The sequence below is a fragment of the Nothobranchius furzeri genome, chromosome 2 (genome assembly GCF_043380555.1).
Source record: "Nothobranchius furzeri strain GRZ-AD chromosome 2, NfurGRZ-RIMD1, whole genome shotgun sequence".
Classification (NCBI taxonomy): domain Eukaryota; kingdom Metazoa; phylum Chordata; class Actinopteri; order Cyprinodontiformes; family Nothobranchiidae; genus Nothobranchius; species Nothobranchius furzeri.
The window spans coordinates 42,294,518-42,314,379 of NC_091742.1; the positions used below are offsets into that span (position 1 = coordinate 42,294,518).

At 45.7% G+C, this 19,862-nt stretch overlaps 1 protein-coding gene across 3 annotated transcripts in view; it reads left to right on the plus strand.

Annotated features, from left to right (window-relative positions):
• Positions 1 to 1,256: 1,256 nt before the first annotated feature.
• rmnd5b (required for meiotic nuclear division 5 homolog B) overlaps positions 1,257 to 19,862 on the plus strand; it is a 51,536-nt gene continuing 32,930 nt past the window's right edge. For 2 of the 3 annotated variants that reach the window (XM_070545775.1, XM_070545778.1), the window contains exons 1-3: positions 1,312 to 1,402; positions 10,689 to 10,835; positions 10,928 to 11,070. In XM_070545775.1, the coding sequence (XP_070401876.1) occupies positions 10,697 to 10,835; positions 10,928 to 11,070 (282 nt within the window). In that variant the 5' untranslated portion in view covers positions 1,312 to 1,402; positions 10,689 to 10,696. Of the gene's footprint in view, positions 1,278 to 1,311; positions 1,403 to 10,688; positions 10,836 to 10,927; positions 11,071 to 19,862 lie in introns of those variants that run through there. The other variant, XM_070545776.1, reaches the window with a different exon arrangement.

Consider the following 19,862-nt stretch of genomic DNA (forward strand, 5'->3'; position numbering starts at 1 on the left):
CAGAAACAAATACGTCAGACGTCACGCTAGACATGTTTGTTTTCATTTTGACCGACAGAGTTTAAAAAACGGTCATGATCGTTTCCTCTCGTCATGTTCATTTCTCAAATAATAATAAATAAAAATTCACAATGGAATTTTCATTCATATTTAGTCTAAACAAGATGACCAGCGTGTCCAACAACATATTAATGCTATGGTAAATGACCTGTATTTGATATAGCACCTTCTAGAGTCCTGGAACCCCCTAAGGCACTTTACAACACAATTCACCCATTCACACCCTGGTAGGGATGAGCTACAATGTAGCCACAGCTGCCCTGGGGCTACACTGACAGAGGCGAGGCTGTCAAGTACTGGCGCCACCAGTCCCTCCGACCACCACCAGTAGGCAAGGGGGGTTAATTGTCTTGCCCAAGGTCACAAATGACAGCGTCAAACAGAGCGGGGCTTGTCTTTCTAGTCAAATTTGACTGTGCTTTATTTTGAAATGCCACATCAGATCTTTATGAAATTTGCGGAGAATTTAGTACTCAATGTGTACTTTAAGGCTGACATGGAATGATACTGCGGAATCAAACAGTTCTTGAGAAATTAACCAGTGAATATACTGAAAACTGTCTTTATTGTCGACTTTGATGGCACTTTATTCTGAAATGCCACATCAGATCCTTATGAAAGTCGGAGAGAATGTAGTAGTCGATGTGTACTCTAAGACTGAGGTGGAATGATGTTGCGGAATCAGACAGGTTTTGAGAAAGAAATAATTGAATATAGTGATAATTGTCAATAGTTTTCACTTTATTTAGAAATGCCACATCAGATCAGGATGAAAGGGATGGGAGGGATAAGAATTGCAAAGTAGACAAATGTGTTTATTCTTTTAATTAAAAATATTTTTAAATAGATGAAATAATAATAAACATGGTTTTATCTTGCACACAATCTTACACAAAAAACGTTAAAATCGTGTTCACTCTTTTAATGAAAATTTATTTTCTAAAATAGATCAAATAATCAAAAACACAGTTTTATTTTAGACACAACTTTAAACAAACTTTGAAAAGTGTTCATCAGCATGTTCAGACACACACCCTAGAAGTGCGCTTTTATTTTGAAAGACACTCTCGAACGAGGGCACCGTAATTTCTCTTGTAATTGCGACCGTAAAAATCGAAGCAATGCTGGCTTGACATTCGTTTCTGAACGGAGGGCTGGCTTGACGGCAATCCTCCTGAAACTGCAGTCGGCCTGAATCTGCAGTCTTTCGGTGAACGGTGAGGTTTATTTTGAAAAGCCCCCTTAGCTCAAAATGCGACACCGGAAGTTCCGCATTACTACTGCGTATGGCGTTGCAGTAACGTGGCTAACGGTAATGTTTGCTAACTAATTAGCAGAAGAGGTAAGCTCATTATTCCAGATATATTCTCCATGTTTCGTTGATCGGCTATCTGTGTTTTAGCAGAAAGTGGAGAGCAAAACGAGCCGGACTAAGGGATTGTCTCTCCCCTCCCAGATACTCCGGGCCTTGTCAGTCAGCTGCAGGCTAACCTTTTGTAGCCAAGACCAACTTGATACCGTTTGTTATGTTAACTCAGCGGTCACAGATTTATTAATTAACATAAATTATTGTACTGCCTGTTGTTGAATCGAATATCTTTAATTATTAAATACTCTTAACTAATAAATGGTGGCACGTTTGTGCATAAGTAAAAATCTGTTTGAGGTTCATTGTTGGTTAGCACTTTACGGGTAGGTGGACATTCTCTGTATTCGGTCAAACCAGCAATGAGTTGAACTAAAAAGCACCTATCGGCGGTTTCGAAGCGTTTCCAGTTAGAAAATAAAATGACAGGCAAACAAGAAGTTCACACACTAAGTCATTTAGTCGTTTTTTTATTTTCACCTGGTGATTCAGTCCCGTCTGTGTGTGGATGATTTGTTGATCAACACAAGATCGCTCCGCTAGTATCAGAAGTTTAAGACAGGCCATCGCGTCATTACAGAAGCTGTTTCTACAGGACCGTAGCGTTTGCTGCACCCTGGGGAGGATTTTGGCATTTATAGCAGCAAAGCTGAAGCCATCAGGCACCTCTCAAACCAAGACGGGATAAAGGGAGGTCGGCATGCATTAAAAACGTGTTTATTTTGACAGCCCTAGGTTATATCCCTTCCGCAGTATACGTCACAAACGCGACCACCCTCTTTTGCCGGGGGGGGGGGGGGGGGGGTGTCAAGCTTTAGCACCTGTCCCCTTTTCTCCTTTCCGCATTTACGAGACCTACAAATTCGGATTCATCACTCTAGCCTCTTTTATAAGACAGACCATCGTGTCATTGCAGAGTGATAAATCAGAATTTGTCGGTCTCGTAAACGCGACAAGGAGCAAAGGGGACAGGTGATAAAACTCGATTCTGATGCGCTTAGCCTCGTAGTAATATTGCCGCGTGAGCCCCACTCCTCTGACGGCTAAATTCGTTTCAGCCCCGCTACTCCCTTTGGAGCGACTGTGGGAGGCCCCCTGCAAAAGAGGGTGGTCGCGTTAATGACGTATACTGTGCACCGAGTGCCGGCCGGAAGGGATATAAACGCAGCTTGAGTGATAGACTGTAGGAATTTGGTACAATTCATAGTGCAATTTGAAATGATTCAACACATTAAAAAGAATGCAACCCCACTCTATTGTTTTTAATTCGTTAATTCGTTTGCGACGACACATCACAATGTCATTCCCTTTCTGGAAGGATGGTCTGGAATGCAGGCTGAGTGTTTTGCTAACCTGGAGGACCACAGTTATCCATAATGTAGCTAAGGGTTACCAGAAATGTTTCTATGTTGTTCGCTAGGTACTTTTAGGATTGAAAAAGTCAAAAAGGGGGTCTGAAAAGCTGTTAGAAATAGTGACAAATTGGCTAAATTGGCAACACTGTGGGAGGAGCGCTTGATTTTCAACTCGGAGCAGCACAAAAGGGAGGAGCAAATAATCGGCTCGTTTAGTTTTTATAATAGTTGAAAACACAAATCGTAATTGTGATTAAAATTCGATTAGTTGAGCAGCCTTGATGGAAACAGTGTGGGATAGGGCTGCACAATATATCGAAAAATTATCGTCATCGCGATAACAGGACGTGCGATAGGCCCATCGCAAAACACGTCAAAAACGGCGATAAATGTTTGGCTCAAACATTTCCATCCGTGTCATACATCAACTTTTTGTAAACCAGCTCTGTTTTTTACGCGGAAGTATTATTTGACCAATCAAATGTAGCCCTTCTGATATGTGGCCAATCAGATGGGTCCGTTCACGAAATACGCCCGCCCCCTACGTACACCCTTACCCCAAAATTCCACTATCTCCGCTCAGCCCCCACTTTCCGCTGCCGCTCGCTTCCCTTGTTCGTCATGCTGGCTCAGATTAACGAACGCACTTTGTGCTGAGGTTTCTGGAATCAGCGCTGCTTTCAAACGTGAACGTGAACCTGCTCGGTGTCGTTAAGCAGCTGATAATAACCGGTGTCGGTACAGGATCTGCTCGGGTGCAAGATCGGCTCGGGGTCCTTCGACTGCTGATGACGTCAAAGTACAGCAAACCCACTCGGACAAAACACACTACACATCTATACTGTTGGAAAGAATTTAGCAGTTTCGTTATTAAAATAATGTTTCTTAAGACGTAAGTTTGTGTTTATAATGGTATTTGTAAAATAAAACACTATATTTTATTCATAATGTTGAACTCCTCTTTGAGCACATCCCTTGAAGAATCATAGGTATTAGCAACACCTGTGAAATTGTATTTGCAGGAAAGAAGTGTGTCCCGTTTATTGAAGTATTTTGTGTTTAGTTTTTGACGTCTTGTCCATGCGTAGTTCAGCTACGCTCATAGCTGCTAGCCAAAACTCTTGAGTTAAAAGTTTTCTGGCTTTACTAAAATACCTGTCTGTACTTATTTGATTGATGGTAGTTTTACTTTCTATTACACTCCAAATGTAATCATTTGGCATGTTTCTAATTCATAATTTGTAATAATGTAATCGGTGATATTAGCATTAGCATTCCTATGGGTTTTTCCATGTATATTAGCATTGCGCTAACCACTCGCTGCCAAATTGCAGCCTTTGTGATTAGAAAATCTCCTTTTGTCACATCGCAATTTAATTGCACATGCAGTTAATCGTTCAGCCCTAATATACATGCAGCTCTATGCTAAAAGTGTATTTTCAAAGAGGTAATGATGGATTTCTTTGTAAAAGTTGTCCATCTTTCCAACAGAAAGATTTGCCTGGACCAACGTAACGCGATAACAACGTAACATGATTACGTAATTCCATAAGATTCATGTTCAGCCAATCAACTACTTAGACGTCATCGGCAGTCGACGGACCCCGAGCCGATCTTGCACCCGAGCAGATCTTGTACCGACACCGGACTGACTCCAACACATGCCAGTGAACCAACCCACCGTTAGCCCCAGGCTCCGGTTAGCTTTCAGCTAAAAGGCTACAGCACTCTCCTCCCAGTCCCACCCTGCTAAAGAGGGCCTGGAAAAGTTCCCCCACACATCAAAGTGATTTTTCATTTATGAGCTTTTATAACCTTGTTAATCAGGATAGTTGATTTGCTGCTGCACATAAACTGTCAGTCAGAAGCTCTGCTAGCAGGTTATCTTAGAGGAGCTAGTTCAATTTGTTAGCTTGTTATCAGAATCATAGTTGCAGTTTCATCATCTGAGCTGCTTTTTAAGATCTAGGTAAACTTGTTCAATTTGGGGTTAAAAACAAACGTTTTCACGTATTTTCCATGTAGTTTTTTGCCAGTTCCTCTTCTGAAAGGTAGACAATTGTTTTTCTCTTTCCCTCAAAAAATCTTAATATTCTCCTAGTTTGGCCCAGCACAGTTCACTTCCCAATAGCAGCAACAGGCTTATATCATAACCACATAAGTGGAGAAAATGCTCAGTAGCAATGAGAGAATTTGCTGTTGCATGTAAGTGATGTTAACTATTATTTAACATTTAAACTTATTTTCTGATTTTTTTTATTCTAAAAACCCTGGTAAGGGATGTTTTTCTGTATTTGGAGCATCAGAAAAAGTTTTATGGTGGAGGTGATGTTTTAAAGTCACTGAGAAACTGCGTGCATGCAGTTTGTTGTTTTGCTGCTAATACGGTAGCAGGTGCAGCTGCTAATACGGTAGCAGGTGCAGCTGCTTATACAGTAGCAGGTGCAGCTGCTAATACGGTAGCAGGTGCAGCTGCTTATACAGTAGCAGGTGCAGCAGCTAATACAGTAGCAGCTGCAGCTGCTTATACAGTAGCAGGTGCAGCTGCTTATTTTTGCAATAAAAATGTTATATTGTAATGGAATTCATGCATTAGTTTTTGTTTGCTTTGAACCCAGAGCAGACGTCACACGCCAGACGACATCAACACTGCATATTTTAATATTTGTTCGTTTATCTTGAGTAATATCGATATCGCAATATTAAGCACTGTTATCGAATATCGCAGGTTTTCCTAATATCGTGCAGCCCTAGTGTGGGATTTCCTGTCTAGTTCTATGTTAACTGCGGAAATTGTCGTGTCCCAGATGCAGCAAAAATAGAACCCGATCCTAGGGCCGTCTGATGATATAACATCGTTAAGGATTATAAAGTAATGACAGTCTACCAAAGAGGCCACGAGTTCAAGTGTTGTGTCAAACACAAGTTCCCCTGGAATTAGACAGGTTCATCCTAAAACCCAAAGAAGATTCTGACACAGAGGAGCTGCTGCGGTTGTTGTTTCAGATACAAGATTAACCCTTTTAGGCACATCTTCCCTACATATGTTATATAAGAGATTTGGAATTAGGAAGAAAAACTCGCTCAACCGTATGGATATGTTTTCAGTGAGATGTTGATATCAGTGGAAAATAAACAATAGATCTAAAGATGTTACTGGTACTTTTACTATCATTCTGTTGTGGAAAGTCAACACAAATATTCAGTGAAAACGTTAAACAGTTGATTAAAACTTCATTGTTTTATAGTGGGCCTTTCTATATTTATAAACTGAGTTGATGGTTTAAAATAACTGTAGCTAACGTTACTTAGAGCCACTGTAGAAGGTCCAGTCTGAGTTAAGCTGTGGGAACTGGAGAGGAGCTGAGAAACTGCTTGTTCCAGTTGAATTGAAATAGAATATACTGGAAATCAGTTATGTAATAATTTCATGGAAATGTAACAGTGATGTTACAGATAAAAGGCAGAACAGATAAAATAAAAAAAACATTTTAACTATATTGTTGCATTGAAGTTTCACATCCCACAGTGAGTAGTCTGTCCTACATTTGGTGAGAGATCTGGGGCCTCGTTTATCAAGCTTGCTTACGCACAAAACGGGGTCGGAAAACTGCGTGAGCTACTTTCCATGCAAACTTTGGGATTTATGAAAGAAAACTTAGCAGAAAAATATGCGCTACTTTAAGATGACTAAGGACCTGGCTTACACACATGTTGGACATGGAGAGCACCTGCAGTGCTGCTGCTGAGAAGGATAAAATTATGAAATCCAGCCGCATTATCACTTGTACCGCTTTGCATGCACGCACGCGCTCACACACACACACACACACACACACACACACACACACACACACACACACACACACACACACACACACACACACACACACACACACAGCCTGAAGTGCAGAATAAGTCATGAGACAGAATGTCATGCGTCTGTAATGGTGTGAGCGTCCTGTCACTGTGACCCGATTGATCATGCGTCCTGGCTACATGGCCTAAGGGGATGTCCCCTTGGCTGACAGCACATGTGACACTCACCTGGGAGACCTGAGATCGGATCCCACCCGGGCCCTCGTCTCTCCACCTATCCACATGTTATTTATAGAACAAACACAGAAGCATGATTTTCATCTTTTATTTTCTTGCCAGTTCTTTTAAGTGTTCCTGAAATTTCAGTCAGGACATCACATATTCTGTGCAGTTCACTGCACTATTCATGTCCCTCTGTGCCTGCAGGACAGTGTCAGTTAGCACCCGGCCACTTCCAGGAGGGCCACGCGCCCGACGCACACTGGTGAGACAGGCCGACCCTGCAGCCACATCTTCGGTTGCCGCCCAGGATGCCTCGTTGGACGCTTCGTCCAGAGTCACTGGGGGGAAACGAGATTTGGTTTTGTTTTATATTTTAATGACGGACACATTTGATCTGCATTAATAAAAGCCTTAAACGTTACCAGTCTCCTCTGCATGGTCAGTGTCTTTTCCGGCACGGTGCCACGCACGCTTGCCGGTCCGAGTACTGCTGAGATCTTAACGGCGAGTGGTGGGGGATCAGAAGTGCCAGGGCCTCCTCCAGTGGCAGACACATTCTGGCGGTTGCAAAACATCTTATTATTTTTATTTTTTTGCTTCCACCTTCAGATCAGACCATTTTTTTATATCCACCACAGATCTATGTGAAGATTTCACAACAATGACAGCTTCAACGCTGTGCCACTCCGTGGATTTTCTCTTATTTGTTTTGCAAAAGCACTTCCTTTCATTTCTCCACCTTGCCCACAAGTACCTCAACTTCTGCTTCTGTGAAATTGCGCTTCCTTGATCTGCCTTGATCTACGGTCACCATCGTTAATGGAGGAGCGCTGCAACGAGCCGGCTAATGTATGTGCATGAGATCCACAAGGCACTTTGCATTGACTATTTATGGCAGTAAGTTTTTTCTTCAAGGCACTCGCGGAGTACAGACGCTTCTCTCTTTCGCTCCCTTATCTTTTTTCCCCAACAATCTTTGTCCTGTCTGCCCACAGAGCACTTCTCTGCATTTCTTCTGAAAAACCCTATTTTTACTAACCATGGATTTGATGGTATGGTATTTCAATCCGAATGATAAGATTTTTTCAACAATGAGAACGGAGCAGGGGGCTCCCGCATGTCCACAGGGACACACACCCGGTGGGATATATACTGGATTCCTGGAAGGAGTGGAAGATCATATGCCTCAGCCAGCTGTCCATTGAGGATATCAAAGATGTGTGGATATTCAGCCTGATAATCACTGGATTTCTCCTGATTGGAGTGGGAGGATATCTGGTTTTCTGGAAATTTGGGAAGACGGGAGCGATTGGAGGGCGACCCGCACCCACGGAAAGCACTGTCCCTGTGGAGACTTCTCAGACTGGGACGTTACTCGAGGTGAATCGTAAGCTGGACAATGTTCTAGCTGCGATACCGGTATTAGTGCGCAAAATAGATGTCATCTCGGAGAGGGTCACCGGATGGTATGGACAAGTTTAAAACCCAAAATTGGCTTCACTGAAGGACTGGAATGATCAGTTTAAAGGCTGAAGGCAGAGAGGAAAATGATCTCAGCCTGACCCAAACAAATTTTTGTAACCTGAATCCGAAGCCCTGGTAGCCTTCAGCGGCAAGCAACAAACCCCCACGAAGGAATGCAGACAGATGCCTACCCCCCCTCCTGGTGGGAAGGTAACTGTGAAGTGCCTTTTTTCCCTCCACCTGAACCAATCCTCATGTAACCCTCTTATCTCTTATTAAGGTAGCGCGACTCGGGTTGCGAATGACCACAGTCACCAATTCTTGTCATGTGTCTTGCCCATGTATGTCTGATCTCTGACTTGTGTGTACTGAAACTTTAATTTCCCTCTAGGATTAATAAAGTATTGATTGATTGATTGAAGTGGGCAGCATGTGATCCAGAAACACATGAGCACATTTCTAGGTAGAGTGTGATTTATAAAGCAGAGATTGTGTGAAGCTGTGCGTACTCCATGTTTTATAGGTCACAAACCTACTTGGTGTAAGTACATATGTTTTGCTTAAGTACAGTTTTAGTTGGGATTCTACGCAATGATTTATAAATGAGACCCCTGGCCATCCTACCTAAGAATTACAGTAATTTCAAATATTTTCAGATGTTTTTATGTTTGGTGTTCTGTGAATTAGTGTCATGATAATAGTTCATTATTATATGATGATCCCTAATCATTATCTGATTAGTTCTGCCAGTTTATTCTATTTAGCTCTCTTGAACAGCATGACTAATAGAAAATTGTTTGCATTTTGCAAAAAAAAATCACATGAAATATTTTTTTTTAATTATTCTTAGTAAAATAAAAGTATATAAATGTCAGAGGTCACTACAAAACCCACTTTAGAATAGATGCACATTTGCAGCACGCGAGCACCTTGTTTGGGGGGAGTCAGACTGCAGATCTTCAAATGCCTACCCCGTCTCTCAGCCTCTCCAGTAGCACGTGATGGTCAACAGTGTCAAAGGCTGCAGTCAGGTCCAGCAGGACCAGAACAGTCCCCTGCATCACTGTGAGTCAGAAGGTCATTAGAGACCCTAAGAAGAGCTGTTTCAGTAGAATGAGCTCTACGAAAACCTGACTGGAAGCTATCATAGATGTTATGTTCATCAAGAGCAGCTGTGAGTTGTTTAGCCACAACCTTTTCCAAGAAAGGTTGGAAAAGAAGAAAGAGAACTAGAGATAGAAGGAGAGATGGAGAAAATGGAATTTTAAGATTTTTTTAGGATTCTGAAATCTTTTATCCTATTTTCTGTGAAGAGGTATGATTTCAAATACATTTATTTAAATGGGTAATAACATCCGAAATGTCTGAAATGTCAAAATAGAAAAAAATCGTGATAAAATTGTGATTTTGCAAAAACAAAGTCGTGAAATTATTATTTCTTCCATATCACCCACCCCTGCCCGATCCGGTCTTTAGCAGTGATGTGTGCTGCTTCTGGGACACATCTAAAATTTGCTGTGTCATGGCTTGTTTGAATCACCCAGTAAACTCTCTCTAATGGGTTGTATTTGAAGCAGTGATGTTCCGCTGCCGTTCCGCACCACCCATGCTTCCAGTGTGCAGTAGGGTAATAAACTGGGAGCAGATCACGTTTAAGGACCGGTTTGACACATCATTTAGATGTGTCCTACTCTAATCCTGACTGTTTATGAAAGAAAGTAAATATATTTTAGCCATATCACCTGTCCCCATGTCCAAATTGTAAAATTCAACTTTGTAAAAGTAGAAGGAAATTTTATATTATTATATTTATTTAATTTAAAGAGACTCCTGTAGTGAGCAGAGCCAGGTGTCATGACCGGCTGCTGATGTAGCATGATATCTTAAATGATTTCACAGGTTATTCGCACAGCTGTGAATGTCACGCTCATACAGACTAATGTTTGATGCTCTGTTTTTATTTCTGCAGCCAGCCTTACAAACACCTCACACCGCCCAGAGTTTCTTCCTTAAAACCTGTATTAAATAGCAAGCGTCCTCTGCACCGTAGTTTTCGTTGTAGGATGAAAACTTTACATCACAGGGGATACGTTCAGAACACATGTTTGTTTACATTTACAATGCCTGCAGTGTGAGTGAAGGGAGGGAGAGGTGACATGCTCCGTTCAGGCTCCACACATGAAAATAAAAATTCGATATTTAACGGAAAAAATGAACCCAACGGTACACAAGTGGACCAAACTGAAACAATTCAACCCCCCGTGAAGCGTTACGTTCCTACAAGAAATATAAACAAGCAAATTGCACAATAAAAGAAATGTGTTGCAGACAGGAACTTAGGGTTCTGACAGCCTGCAGACATGAAGAGATCTGTTTAACTCTAATGTGTTTGTGTATTCCAGTCGGAACTATGGAACAGTGTGCATGTGTGGAGCGAGAGCTGGAGAAAGTCCTCCATCGCTTTGTGATGTACGGCCACCAGTCAGAGGAGAGGCTAGACGAGCTTCTGCGAAGCGTCTGTGACATACGTGGGCAGCTTGTTGCCTTTGGTAAGACCATTCTAAAGTCCTGTCATTTAAATGACGAGGAAACCCTCTGACTGGTGCTTTCTCATCATGGTGATTCTTTCTCTTTCTACCAGGAGTACAAGATGCAGACTTATCAGTCCTGTCTCAGACTATGGCTCAGTGTTGTAAGAATATCAAAGAAACCGTGCAGATGTTGGCTTCTCGGCACAAGGACATCCACGGCAGTGTGTCAAAAGTGGGCAAAGCTATTGACAGGGTGAGGACAAAGGAGAATGCTGTTTTATTGACAGGGTTTGTAAGAAGGCTTTGAAATCCTTGAAAATGGTTGAATTTCAAAAATGTGTTTTCAAGGTGTGGGAAGTGCTTGATTTTTGTATTAAAGTGGGAATCAAGACATGGGTGGAGACTTCTTTCATCCACACTTCCTGTTAGGAAAGCGCTTCTGAAAGAGGTGTCGCCTGGCGGACCGAGACAGTGGCGCTGGGGCCGTGATAGACCTCAATACCCCCCCACCCCCCGCCCGCGTGCACTGTTGTAGCTTCTCAGTCTAAAAACAATTTAATGAACAAGTGCACACAAGCACACACTCAAAGTACACTTACTGCTCAGGAGAAAAGCAGACACAGATTCTGCAGCATTCAGGAGGATTTCCTGTTAACCACGATCATTAGATGAAAACGGGAGGAGGGTGTTTCTTTTCAAGGAGGCAAGCGGCTCGGAGAGCCAACGTGTCATATGAGCAGGTGAGTGGCTGAGCCAGGTGGAGGTACGGCTGCCTCACCTGGATACCAGTGCAGTGCAGTAATTTGCTGATGTCACGTTTTCCAGCGTAGCCATCAGCCACAGCAGGTTCTACATGAATGTAGAACAGAGTTTTAACCTGAAGATGGAGATAGAATTATGGTTTTGGGCTGAAATATTACTTTTAAAGTAAGTTGTACTAAAGTCCCACACTAGTGATTACACATGTGTACAGCACCATTAGACACTCATCTGTACAGGTTATCAGCAAAACAAGTTAATTTAGGACTTACTCACTCTTTAAGCTGTTGTGTTTAAGATCAACCAAGATAGTTTGATGAGTAAACTAAATTTGTTATTGTTGTTGACATCAAAAACCGGAGAGCAGTCAATTAGCCTTTAAAGCTATCGGCCAGAAGCAAAGTTCCTTTGAATGGAATGTTAGAAAGTGTTATAACTAGAGATGTCCCAATCAGTTTTTTTTTACCCTCGAGTCCGAGTCATTTGATTTTGAGAATCTGCCGTTACCGAGTCCCGGTCCGATACTTTTGATACATAAAAAAGATTAAGAAAAGCAAGAAACAGTTCCAGAATGTAATCACCTTTTTATTTTAATTTTTAACAACAGATCACTTCTGTGAGGTAGCTTGAACAACCAGGTAATAAATAACAAATTCTTCACTTTTGGACTTAATTGCAAATATAAAAAGTCTAATATAAAAACAGTCGGCACTTAAACTTAAAACACCTGGCAGGGGTCTACTTGCCTCAGCCCCCAAAATACTTAGATACGTCCCTGGGCATGGGGCGCAGTTTTGAAGATGATCTGAATTGTATCAACTATATAAATACTACATGCTGATAAAGTATTGCTTTACACAGGTACACACGTGTAGTGGGATCAATCTACCTACATTTAATTGTTTTAAGAACTTAAGTTTTGTTTTCTTGGTTTTTATTTTCCTGTCGTCCTGTCCTGTCTGTCTCTGATCTTCCTGTCCTGTCTGTCTCTGATCGTCCTGTCCTGTCCTGTCTGTCTCTGATCTTCCTGTCCTGTCTGTCTCTGATCTTCCTGTCCCATCTGTCTCTGATCTTCCTGTCCTGTCCTGTCTGTCTCTGATCTTTCTGTCCCGTCTGTCTCTGATCGTCCTGTCCTGTCCTGTCTGTCTCTGATCTTCCTGTCCCATCTGTCTCTGATCTTCCTGTCCTGTCTGTCTCTGATCTTCCTGTCCCCTCTGTCTCTGATCTTCCTGTCCTGTCTGTCTCTAATCTTCCTGTCCTGTCTCTCTGATCTTCCTGTCCCGTCTGTCTCTGATCTTCCTGTCCTGTCTCTCTGATCTTCCTGTCCCGTCTGTCTCTGATCTTCCTGTCCTGTCTGTCTCTGATCTTCCTGTCCTGTCCTGTCTGTCTCTGATCTTCCTGTCCCGTCTGTCTCTGATCGTCCTGTCCTGTCCTGTCTGTCTCTGATCTTCCTGTCCTGTCTGTCTCTGATCGTCCTGTCCTGTCCTGTCTGTCTCTGATCTTCCTGTCCTGTCTGTCTCTGATCTTCCTGTCCCATCTGTCTCTGATCTTCCTGTCCTGTCTGTCTCTGATCTTCCTGTCCTGTCTGTCTCTGATCTTCCTGTCCCGTCTGTCTCTGATCTTCCTGTCCCGTCTGTCTCTGATCTTCCTGTCCTGTCCTGTCTGTCTCTGATCTTCCTGTCCCGTCTGTCTCTGATCGTCCTGTCCTGTCCTGTCTGTCTCTGATCTTCCTGTCCCATCTGTCTCTGATCTTCCTGTCCTGTCTGTCTCTGATCTTCCTGTCCCCTCTGTCTCTGATCTTCCTGTCCTGTCTGTCTCTAATCTTCCTGTCCTGTCTCTCTGATCTTCCTGTCCCGTCTGTCTCTGATCTTCCTGTCCTGTCTCTCTGATCTTCCTGTCCCGTCTGTCTCTGATCTTCCTGTCCTGTCTGTCTCTGATCTTCCTGTCCTGTCCTGTCTGTCTCTGATCTTCCTGTCCCGTCTGTCTCTGATCGTCCTGTCCTGTCCTGTCTGTCTCTGATCTTCCTGTCCCGTCTGTCTCTGATCTTCCTGTCCCGTCTGTCTCTGATCTTCCTGTCCTGTCCTGTCTGTCTCTGATCTTCCTGTCCCGTCTGTCTCTGATCGTCCTGTCCTGTCCTGTCTGTCTCTGATCTTCCTGTCCCGTCTGTCTCTGATCTTCCTGTCCTGTCTCTCTGATCTTCCTGTCCTGTCTGTCTCTGATCTTCCTGTCCTGTCTGTCTCTGATCTTCCTGTCCTGTCTGTCTCTGATCTTCCTGTCCCGTCTGTCTCTGATCTTCCTGTCCTGTCCTGTCTGTCTCTGATCTTCCTGTCCCGTCTGTCTCTGATCGTCCTGTCCTGTCCTGTCTGTCTCTGATCGTCCTGTCCTGTCCTGTCTGTCTCTGATCTTCCTGTCCCATCTGTCTCTGATCTTCCTGTCCTGTCTGTCTCTGATCTTCCTGTCCCGTCTGTCTCTGATCTTCCTGTCCTGTCTGTCTCTAACCTTCCTGTCCTGTCTCTCTGATCTTCCTGTCCCGTCTGTCTCTGATCTTCCTGTCCTGTCTGTCTCTAACCTTCCTGTCCTGTCTCTCTGATCTTCCTGTCCCGTCTGTCTCTGATCTTCCTGTCCCGTCTGTCTCTGATCTTCCTGTCCCGTCTGTCTCTGATCTTCCTGTCCTGTCTGTCTCTGATCGTCCTGTCCTGTCCTGTCTGTCTCTGATCTTCCTGTCCCATCTGTCTCTGATCTTCCTGTCCTGTCTGTCTCTGATCTTCCTGTCCCGTCTGTCTCTGATCTTCCTGTCCTGTCTGTCTCTAACCTTCCTGTCCTGTCTCTCTGATCTTCCTGTCCCGTCTGTCTCTGATCTTCCTGTCCTGTCTGTCTCTAACCTTCCTGTCCTGTCTCTCTGATCTTCCTGTCCCGTCTGTCTCTGATCTTCCTGTCCTGTCTGTCTCTGATCTTCCTGTCCCGTCTGTCTCTGATCTTCCTGTCCCGTCTGTCTCTGATCTTCCTGTCCTGTCCTGTCTGTCTCTGATCTTCCTGTCCCGTCTGTCTCTGATCGTCCTGTCCTGTCCTGTCTGTCTCTGATCTTCCTGTCCCATCTGTCTCTGATCTTCCTGTCCCATCTGTCTCTGATCTTCCTGTCCTGTCTGTCTCTGATCTTCCTGTCCCGTCTGTCTCTGATCTTCCTGTCCTGTCTGTCTCTAACCTTCCTGTCCTGTCTCTCTGATCTTCCTGTCCCGTCTGTCTCTGATCTTCCTGTCCTGTCTGTCTCTAACCTTCCTGTCCTGTCTCTCTGATCTTCCTGTCCCGTCTGTCTCTGATCTTCCTGTCCCGTCTGTCTCTGATCTTCCTGTCCCGTCTGTCTCTGACCTTCCTGTGCTGTCTGTCTCTGATCTTCCTGTCCCGTCTGTCTCTGATCCTCCTGTCCCATCTGTCTCTGATCTTCCTGTCCCGTCTGTCTCTGATCTTCCTGTCCCGTCTGTCTCTGATCTTCCTGTCCTGTCTGTCTCTAACCTTCCTGTCCTGTCTCTCTGATCTTCCTGTCCCGTCTGTCTCTGATCTTCCTGTCCTGTCTGTCTCTAACCTTCCTGTCCTGTCTCTCTGATCTTCCTGTCCCGTCTGTCTCTGATCTTCCTGTCCTGTCTGTCTCTGATCTTCCTGTCCTGTCCTGTCTGTCTCTGATCTTCCTGTCCCGTCTGTCTCTGATCGTCCTGTCCTGTCCTGTCTGTCTCTGATCTTCCTGTCCCGTCTGTCTCTGATCTTCCTGTCCCGTCTGTCTCTGATCTTCCTGTCCTGTCCTGTCTGTCTCTGATCTTCCTGTCCCGTCTGTCTCTGATCGTCCTGTCCTGTCCTGTCTGTCTCTGATCTTCCTGTCCCGTCTGTCTCTGATCTTCCTGTCCTGTCTCTCTGATCTTCCTGTCCTGTCTGTCTCTGATCTTCCTGTCCTGTCTGTCTCTGATCTTCCTGTCCCGTCTGTCTCTGATCTTCCTGTCCTGTCCTGTCTGTCTCTGATCTTCCTGTCCCGTCTGTCTCTGATCGTCCTGTCCTGTCCTGTCTGTCTCTGATCGTCCTGTCCTGTCTGTCTCTGATCTTCCTGTCCCATCTGTCTCTGATCTTCCTGTCCTGTCTGTCTCTGATCTTCCTGTCCCGTCTGTCTCTGATCTTCCTGTCCTGTCTGTCTCTAACCTTCCTGTCCTGTCTCTCTGATCTTCCTGTCCCGTCTGTCTCTGATCTTCCTGTCCTGTCTGTCTCTAACCTTCCTGTCCTGTCTCTCTGATCTTCCTGTCCCGTCTGTCTCTGATCTTCCTGTCCCGTCTGTCTCTGATCTTCCTGTCCCGTCTGTCTCTGATCTTCCTGTCCTGTCTGTCTCTGATCGTCCTGTCCTGTCCTGTCTGTCTCTGATCTTCCTGTCCCATCTGTCTCTGATCTTCCTGTCCTGTCTGTCTCTGATCTTCCTGTCCCGTCTGTCTCTGATCTTCCTGTCCTGTCTGTCTCTAACCTTCCTGTCCTGTCTCTCTGATCTTCCTGTCCCGTCTGTCTCTGATCTTCCTGTCCTGTCTGTCTCTAACCTTCCTGTCCTGTCTCTCTGATCTTCCTGTCCCGTCTGTCTCTGATCTTCCTGTCCTGTCTGTCTCTGATCTTCCTGTCCCGTCTGTCTCTGATCTTCCTGTCCCGTCTGTCTCTGATCTTCCTGTCCTGTCCTGTCTGTCTCTGATCTTCCTGTCCCGTCTGTCTCTGATCGTCCTGTCCTGTCCTGTCTGTCTCTGATCTTCCTGTCCCATCTGTCTCTGATCTTCCTGTCCCATCTGTCTCTGATCTTCCTGTCCTGTCTGTCTCTGATCTTCCTGTCCCGTCTGTCTCTAACCTTCCTGTCCTGTCTCTCTGATCTTCCTGTCCCGTCTGTCTCTGATCTTCCTGTCCTGTCTGTCTCTAACCTTCCTGTCCTGTCTCTCTGATCTTCCTGTCCCGTCTGTCTCTGATCTTCCTGTCCCGTCTGTCTCTGATCTTCCTGTCCCGTCTGTCTCTGATCTTCCTGTCCTCTCTGTCTCTGATCTTCCTGTCCCGTCTGTCTCTGATCTTCCTGTCCCGTCTGTCTCTGATCTTCCTGTCCCGTATGCCTCTGATCTTCCTGTCCCGTCTGTCTCTGATCTTCCTGTCCTGCCTGTCTCTGACCTTCCTGTGCTGTCTGTCTCTGATCTTCCTGTCCCGTCTGTCTCTGATCCTCCTGTCCCATCTGTCTCTGATCTTCCTGTCCCGTCTGTCTCTGATCTTCCTGTCCCGTCTGTCTCTGATCTTCCTGTCCTGTCTGTCTCTAACCTTCCTGTCCTGTCTCTCTGATCTTCCTGTCCCGTCTCTCTCTGATCTTCCTGTCCTGTCTGTCTCTAACCTTCCTGTCCTGTCTCTCTGATCTTCCTGTCCCATCTGTCTCTGATCTTCCTGTCCCGTCTGTCTCTGATCTTCCTGTCCCATCTGTCTCTGATCTTCCTGTCCCGTCTGTCTCTGATCTTCCTGTCCTGTCTGTCTCTGATCTTCCTGTCCTGTCTGTCTCTGATCTTCCTGTCCCGTCCGTCTCTGATCTTCCTGTCCTGTCCGTCTCTGATCTTCCTGTCCTGTCCGTCTCTGATCTTCCTGTCCCGTCTGTCTCTGATCTTCCTGTCCCGTCTGTCTCTGATCTTCCTGTCCTGTCTGTCTCTGACCTTCCTGTGCTGTCTGTCTCTGATCTTCCTGTCCTGTCTGTCTCTGATCTTCCTGTCCTGTCCTGTCTGTCTCTGATCTTCCTGTCCTTTCTGTCTCTGATCTTCCTGTCCTGTCTGTCTCTGATCTTCCTGTCCTGTCTGTCTCTGATCTTCCTGTCCCGTCTGTCTCTGATCTTCCTGTCCCGTCTCTAATCTTCCTGTCCCGTCTGTCTCTGATCTTCCTGTCCCGTCTGTCTCTGATCTTCCTGTCCTGTCTGTCTCTGATCTTCCTGTCCTGTCTGTCTCTGAACTTCCTTTCCCATCTGTCTCTGATCTTCCTGTCCTGTCCTGTCTGTCTCTGATCTTCCTGTCCCGTCTGTCTCTGATCTTCCTGTCCTGTCTGTCTCTGATCTTCCTGTCCTGTCTGTCTCTGATCTCCCTGTCCTGTCTGTCTCTGATCTTCCTGTCCTGTCCTGTCCTGTCTGTCTCTGATCTTCCTGACCTGTCCTGTCTGTCTCTGATCTTCCTGTCCTCTCTGTCTCTGATCTTCCTGTCCTGTCTGTCTCTAACCTTCCTGTCCTGTTTCTCTGATCTTCCTGTCCTGTTTCTCTGATCTTCCTGTCCCGTCTGTCTCTGATCTTCCTGTCCCGTCTGTCTCTGATCTTCCTGTCCTGTCTGTCTCTAACCTTCCTGTCCTGTCTCTCTGATCTTCCTGTCCCGTCTGTCTCTGATCTTCCTGTCCCGTCTGTCTCTGATCTTCCTGTCCTGTCCTGTCTGTCTCTGATCTTCCTGTCCTGTCCTGTCTGTCTCTGATCTTCCTGTCCTCTCTGTCTCTAACCTTCCTGTCCCGTCTGTCTCTGATCTTCCTGTCCCGTCTGTCTCTGATCTTCCTGTCCCGTCTGTCTCTGATCTTCCTGTCCCGTCTGTCTCTGATCTTCCTGTCCTGTCTGTCTCTGATCTTCCTGTCATGTCTGTCTCTGATCTTCCTGTCCTGTCTGTCTCTAACCTTCCTGTCCTGTCCCGTCTGTCTCTGATCTTCCTGTCCCGTCTCTAATCTTCCTGTCCCGTCTGTCTCTGATCTTCCTGTCCTGTCTGTCTCTGATCTTCCTGTCCTGTCTGTCTCTGATCTTCCTGTCCTGTCTGTCTCTGAACTTCCTTTCCCGTCTGTCTCTGATCTTCCTGTCCTGTCCTGTCTGTCTCTGATCTTCCTGTCCCGTCTGTCTTTGATCTTCCTGTCCTGTCCTGTCTGTCTCTGATCTTCCTGTCCTGTCCTGTCTGTCTCTGATCTTCCTGTCCTGTCCTGTCTGTCTCTGATCTTCCTGACCTGTCCTGTCTGTCTCTGATCTTCCTGTCCTCTCTGTCTCTGATCTTCCTGTCCTGTCTGTCTCTAACCTTCCTGTCCTGTTTCTCTGATCTTCCTGTCCTGTTTCTCTGATCTTCCTGTCCTGTCTGTCTCTGATCTTCCTGTCCCGTCTGTCTCTGATCTTCCTGTCCTGTCTGTCTCTAACCTTCCTGTCCTGTCTCTCTGATCTTCCTGTCCCGTCTGTCTCTGATCTTCCTGTCCTGTCCTGTCTGTCTCTGATCTTCCTGTCCTGTCCTGTCTGTCTCTGATCTTCCTGTCCTCTCTGTCTCTAACCTTCCTGTCCCGTCTGTCTCTGATCTTCCTGTCCCGTCTGTCTCTGATCTTCCTGTCCCGTCTGGCTCTGATCTTCCTGTCCCGTCTGTCTCTGATCTTCCTGTCCTGTCTGTCTCTGATCTTCCTGTCATGTCTGTCTCTGATCTTCCTGTCCTGTCTGTCTCTAACCTTCCTGTCCTGTCCCGTCTGTCTCTGATCTTCCTGTCCCGTCTGTCTCTGATCTTCCTGTCCCGTCTGTCTCTGACCTTCCTGTCCCGTCTGTCTCTGATCTTCTTGTCCCGTCTGTCTCTGATCTTCCTGTCCCGTCTGTCTCTGATCTTCCTGTCCCATCTGTCTCTGATCTTCCTGTCCCGTCTGTCTCTGATCTTCCTGTCCCGTCTGTCTCTGATCTTCCTGTCCCGTCTGTCTCTGATCTTCCTGTCCCGTCTGTCTGTGATCTTCCTGTCCCGTCTGTCTGTGATCTTCCTGTCCCGTCTGTCTCTGATCTTCCTGTCCCGTCTGTCTCTGATCTTCCTGTCCCGTCTGTCTCTGATCTTCCTGTCCTGTCTGTCTCTGATCTTCCTGTCCTGTCTGTCTCTGATCTTCCTGTCCTGTGTCTCTGATCTTCCTGTCCCGTCTGTCTCTGATCTTCCTGTCCCGTCCGTCTCTGATCTTCCTGTCCTGTCCGTCTCTGATCTTCCTGTCCCGTCTGTCTCTGATCTTCCTGTCCCGTCTGTCTCTGATCTTCCTGTCCCGTCTGTCTGTGATCTTCCTGTCCCGTCTGTCTCTGATCTTCCTGTCCCGTCTGTCTCTGATCTTCCTGTCCCGTCTGTCTCTGATCTTCCTGTCCCGTCTGTCTCTAATCTTCCTGTCCCGTCTGTCTCTGATCTTCCTGTCCTGTCTGTCTCTGAACTTCCTGTCCCGTCTGTCTCTGATCTTCCTGTCCCATCTGTCTCTGACCTTCCTGTCCCGTCTGTCTCTGATCTTCTTGTCCCGTCT